The sequence below is a fragment of the Lampris incognitus genome, chromosome 2 (assembly GCF_029633865.1).
Source record: "Lampris incognitus isolate fLamInc1 chromosome 2, fLamInc1.hap2, whole genome shotgun sequence".
NCBI lineage: Eukaryota > Metazoa > Chordata > Actinopteri > Lampriformes > Lampridae > Lampris > Lampris incognitus.
The window spans coordinates 17,965,011-17,971,010 of record NC_079212.1 but is presented as its reverse complement, the minus strand read 5'-3'; the positions used below and the strand labels follow the sequence as shown (position 1 = coordinate 17,971,010).

General features: G+C 48.5%; 1 protein-coding gene across 1 annotated transcript in view; it reads right to left on the bottom strand.

Moving 5' to 3' along the window:
- Positions 1–6,000, bottom strand: part of LOC130129017 (nuclear receptor coactivator 3-like) — a 63,082-nt gene that overhangs the window by 15,854 nt on the left and 41,228 nt on the right. Inside the window, 2 exon segments of the mRNA XM_056298815.1 lie at positions 641–817; positions 1,024–1,131. Coding sequence (XP_056154790.1) covers positions 641–817; positions 1,024–1,112 — 266 coding nt within the window. The 5' untranslated portion in view covers positions 1,113–1,131.

Below are 6,000 nucleotides of genomic sequence, written 5' to 3'. Positions count from 1 at the left end.
TTGCCATTTTTCAATTTAAGACAATGCAGTTAGCTGTGAAAATGAATACTCCACAAAGGAAAGAGAATTATCACAACAGCAGCTGTAACAAAGCTAATAATATGGCAGTTCAGCAGAATGGATGGGCAAGTGATCACCTGCAAGCTTCAATTAAACAGCCCCATAGCGAGGCCAGCACACAGCTGTGCATGGACATGCCGTGCATATTCACGCACATGAACATCCACTATTTCACACATACACACACACACACACACACACACACACACACACACACACTTACACCAATGACAGGTTCACAAACCATTGCCAATGTTTTCTCCCAAACATAAACAGTTGAAGCTGTGAAATTGGTGGGAGATGAATGACTGATTCGTCCTTGCACCTGGGCTCTGAGAGGAGGCACATGTGTGTGCAAGGTTAGGCTCTGCATAGCGCTAACAGCCAGCTGCTGCCCCCCCACACACACACACACCCACACACCCTCTCTACTCTCTTTCTCTTCCTCCCTGTCTCTCTCCAAACTCTTTCCTCACCGTCCTCCACAATCACCTCACACCAGACCATCCACAGTTGACTCTGGTTGCGACTCTGGTGCTCGGATAACAGCATCGTACGATAGCCACCGGCTCAAGGGCACGTTGTCCTGGACTCACCCTGCTCTTTGATCTGGCGGATCTGGCGCACTGTCTCTTTGAGGATGGCACATTTGTCTGGCTTGACGTTGAAGCTGTCGATGTCACTGAGGTTGGCCGAGATCAGCTCAGCCAGCTCCTCAATATACTTGCTCTCCTGCTCCCGCCGCCTCCTCTCACACCTGCAGGGGGTGATGTGTGAGTGGTATAAATGATGGTCATTGTTACAGCATCTCCACATTTGGCATAATCGGTTTAAGGCAAACGCTCTCAGCAGTCGCTTGTTATGAACCAAAGTAGGAACCGGGTGGCCCCAGATCAAGAAAAAAAATTTTTTTTAAATTTGCTGACCCACGAGAAGCTAGCCCAGCGGGTCATTGAGACTCACCCCAGAGTGGGCGTGTCACAAGTGGAGAGCTTGCGCTTTCGGTTTTCTGAACACAGAGGCTCCATGGAGTTCTCCCCCAGTCCACTCATCGTGTACACATATCAGCACCTGGGAAGCAAGGGGCACATAGGAGGAAATAAGTTGTTAATTCGGGCACATAGAGGCTGTACAGTCAAGGGACAGAGTGTGAAAATCCAGAAGGTACTAGAAGTGGGAATGGTTTCATATAAACTCAGTCATGTAATAGTGCTAGAAAAGCTATGTGGTAGATCTGGATACACTTCAAAACGTTACACACCAGGGTATTATAAGCTTATATCATGCAAATCACATTCGCTTGGCAGGGATTGAAAACCTAAACATGTCTCGTCTGCCTCCTGCTCTGCGAAAACGGAGTGTGTGTGTGCGTGTATGTGTGCACATTTGTGCATGTATGAGTTCTTCAGCTCATGGTATACATACACAAAAAACACTAACACAACACAAACAACAACCTGTATGCACGTGTGAACACACGAACAACTCAATACAAAGACACATACATACGCACACACGTGCACGCACACACATGCACACAAACACACACACGCACACACACAGTCCAGGATTAGCAGTGTCTGAGTGTAAGCCATGCTGCACGGTTAACCCTGTTAGACAGCCGTCTGTCTCCCACAATGCATCACATTCTGTCTACAGGAAGTAGGCTGATAAGGGTGATGGAGAGAAGAGAAGAGAAGCGAAGAGGAGAAGAGAAGGAACAGATGAGGATGGGAGGGAGAGGTAATGCTGTAATGTGCACTCTGATTGGTCACTTTCTTTGCCACAGTGACAGCACTTGACACTGAGGAAAGGTAGGAGAGAGACTGAATGGGGGGGGGGGATGATAAGAGTGACAGAGAGGGGGGGGGGAACGAAGAGGGCGAGAGACAGCGACTAAGGCAAGAGGGACACAGAGAAAGCGAGGGAAACGCAGCAAGCAGAGACCTGGCGTTGATGGGAGAGGAAGAAAAATATGTGAGGGAATCAGAGCAGAGAAATGGGGTGGGAGAGGGAGGCTGTGGAGGGAGTGGAGAAAGGAGAGATAAAGGCATGTGAAAGGTAGACACGGAGGGAGGGGGGACAGGTGAAGGGGGAGAGGGAGGAGGCAGAGGGAGGAAGCGATGTGTGGCGGTACGAGAGGAGACGGTCTGGTGTGATCTGAATGTATGTATGCATGGCACACGGAGAGGGCTCATGACTCTAGTACCCCACTTAACCTTCACAGCTAGAACAGCTTTTCTATTCCATTGATTACATGGTTATCCTCCAACCAGAGCACTGCCTCTCCTGCATTGCCCATCAGACCAGTGACGGGGGGAAAGATGCTGGCCCGTTATTTAGTCACCTAGAATCACCTGCTGATCAAAATGAGCTGTGAATTATTTGATCTAGGATAGGGGGCTAATAAATTCATTGTTATCATTTATTTTCTTTCAGTGGTGTTGTATCGGGATGAAATTTGGATATTGGTGTATTGCGATACCCTATTTTGGTGTCTGAATTACAGTTAACGAGAAGCTGTCGCCTAACATTTCTCACAGAATGAGGTCTGAAATATGTGACGGAGCATTATTCGGAGTCTAGCTTTGGTTTGTTGTTATTGGTTTGTTGTTCTTTATATCTTTACATTGTCAAACAGTTCAACGTGGTGAACCTTAGCTGGATTCTTAGACATGGTATTTTTGTAAGCAGACACATGATATATGTACTGATGAGCCAAAACATTATGACCATCTGCCTAATATGCTGTTGGTCCTCTGTGTGCTGCCAAAACATCGGCAACACACCGAGGCATGGACTCTACAAGACCCCTGAAGGTGTTCTGTAGTATCTGACACAAAAATATTAGCAGTAGATCCTTCAAGTCCTGTAAATTGGAAGGTGAAGCCACTGTGAATTGGACTTGTTGGTCCAGCATATCCCACAGATGGAAAATCAGATTGAGATCTGGAGAATTCGAAGGCCAGGGCAACACCTTGAACCCTTCATCATGTTCCTCAAACCATTCCCGAATAATATGTGCAGTGTGGCAGGGTGCATTATACTGCTGAGAGAGGCCACTGCTATCAGGGAATACCATTGCCAGGAAGGGGTGTACCTGGTCTGCAACGATGTTTAGGTAGGGGGCATGTGTCAAATTGACATCCACATGAATGGCCGAACCCAAGGTTTCCCAGCAGAACATTGCCCAGAGCATCACACTCCTTCCACTGGCTTCTTGTCTTCCCACAGTGCATCCTGGTGCCATCACTTCCCCAGGTATACAGCACACATGTACACGGCCATCCAAGTGATCTAAAAGAAAACAGGTCTCATCGGCCTAGGCAACCTTCTTCCACCGCTCCAACGTCCAGTTCTGACGTTCGTGTGATCTTTGTAAGCGCCCCCCCTTTTTTTCTCTCCAACTGTATCCAGCCAATTACCCCACCCTTCCAAGACGTCCAGGTCTCTGCTCCACCCCCTCTGCCAATCCGGGGAGGGCTGCAGACTACCCTCCTCCGATACATGTGGAGTCGCCAGCTGTTTCTTTTCACCTGACAGTGAAGAGTTTCGCCAGCGGGATGTAGCGTGTGGAAGGATCACGCTATTCCCCCCAGTCCCCCCCCCCCCAACAGGCGCCTCGACTGACCAGAGGAGGCGCCAGTGCGGCGACCAAGACACATACCCACATCCAGCTTCCTACCTGCAGAGACGGCTAAATGTATCTGTAGGGACGCCTAACCAAGCCCGAAGTAATACGGGGATTTGAACCAGCGATCCCCATGTTGGTAGGCAACGGAATAGACCGCTAACGCTACCTGGATGCCCCTTTGTAGGCGCTTTTGACAGTGGACAGGGGTCATCATGGGCACTCTGACTGGTCTGTAGCTACGCAGCCCCATTACACAGTATGGGTGCGACGCGTTGTGTGTTGTGACACATTCCTCCCATAACCATCATTAAAATGTTCTGTGACTTGTGCTGGAGTAGACCTGCTGTTGGTTCGGAGCAGACGGGATAGTTTTCATTGCTCTCGTGCATCGATAAGCCTTGGGCACCCACCATCCTGTGTTTTGTCCCTCCTAGGACCACTGTTAGTAGGTACTCACCACTTGCTGACTGGGAGCACCTCACAAGCCTTGTTGTCTCAGCGATGCTCCGACCCAGTTGTCCGGCCATAACATTTTGGCCCTTGTCAAAGTTGCTCAGGTCCTTACTCCTGCATCCAACAAACACGTTGACTACGAGAACTGATTGTTTGCTTACTATATCATCTACCCAGACCTTGACGCGTACCCATTTTTGGAGACGATTATTTGTTCAACGTTATTCAGTTCACCTGTGAGTGGTCATAATGTTTTGGCTCATCTGTGTGTGTGTGTGTGTGTGTGTGTGTGGGGGGGGGGGTGTAAAATTCACTATAACTATCATTTTAATACTATGTTCCATAATACGGAGCACTCATTTTATCACTTTGTTTAACCCTCAAGTATGCACTCGCATGCTCATATCCACTGGAAGCGACGTGAACGGGAGAAGCGGTGAATACACCTTCTTAGTGAGCCAGAATCAATACGAGGTTCACTTTCATGCGTGGCTTGAAGACCGGACTAGCCACAAGTGTATTCAGCCCAAGACAACAATGGGGAATACTCATGAATATCGCACCGCGTTGCTCTGAAGAAAACACTATTTCTCCTCCTCACACTCTTCTTTTAAATCGCCCTCTTAATCTCTCCCTCGGGCGCCTCCTTCCTGTCTCTCTGTTTGTCTCTCTCCCTTTGTCTGCTCACCTACCTGCCTGCAACCCCGTCTGGCCGTCTGTCTGGCCGTCTGTCTGTCCATCTGTCTGTCTGTCTTCATGTCTATTTCTCTTGTCTGCCTCGTTGCACATCTGTCTGTTTACCTCACTGTCTGTCTCTTAAACACGAAACCCATCATTTTAACACAAACTCTGGCTCCCTGTTGTCTGAGGAAGCCTGCCGCAAGGGAGGGAAGGGGGAGGAGGGAAGTGGGGATGGGTGAGTAGAGGTGGGATGAGTCGCGGAGGGTTCTGGAAAACTTAAAGGCAGCTACAGAGAGGCGTTTGAGCGATAGTGTCTTTTGCTCTTCAATGAAAATAAGAACACCCGCTCACCTGCCCAACTGTCTGCCTGCCATCTATCCATCTATCTATCCATCCATCCATCCATCTAGCCATCCATCGAGACAGCCAACCAGCCAGCCAGCCTATTGATGCAGTCCTCAAAGGGGAGTGCTCTAATTGCGGAGTGAATGAGGCGGCCCCGGAGAATGGTTGATTAGGAGGCTGCTGAATGCCCCAGGGAAATGGGTCACCTCCAGTCTGGCGCGGGCCGCCCGCTTTTCCAGCACAGGGAGAAAGTCAATTACACGCCACAGGCAGTGGGGCTTGGTGGCAGAGAGGTACCAGGGCTGAGCTGGGTATAATATAGTAGTAGTGTACTGGCAGGAAGGGGGGGGGGGGTGAAGAGGGAATGTGGGAGGGGGATGGGGGTTGAGTGAGTGAGAGAGTAAGTACGAGAGAAAAAGAGAGCAAGAGAGAGTGGGTGAGACCCCTGCCCGCATTAAAACCAAATAAACCAACATTGTTTTGTATTTATGTATCTATTCTTGATCTTCATAATGCTTCACATATACACACACACATGCACACACACACACACACATAGAACTTCAAACCACTTGTTTTAAGATTGTTCATCTGTTCTTATTGTTGTTGTTTTTGATGTTGATGATTGATTCTTGCCATTTCACCAGATTTATTTTTTTTAACTCATTGTTCTTCTATGTTGGTCATGGGCATTGTTTTTGTAATTGGTTGAAGGTGTTCTGTAGTATCTGACACAAAAATATTAGCAGTAGATCCTTCAAGTCCTGTAAATTGGAAGGTGGAGCCACTGTGAAGTGATGAGAGTGATGAGAGAGATAGAGAGAGAG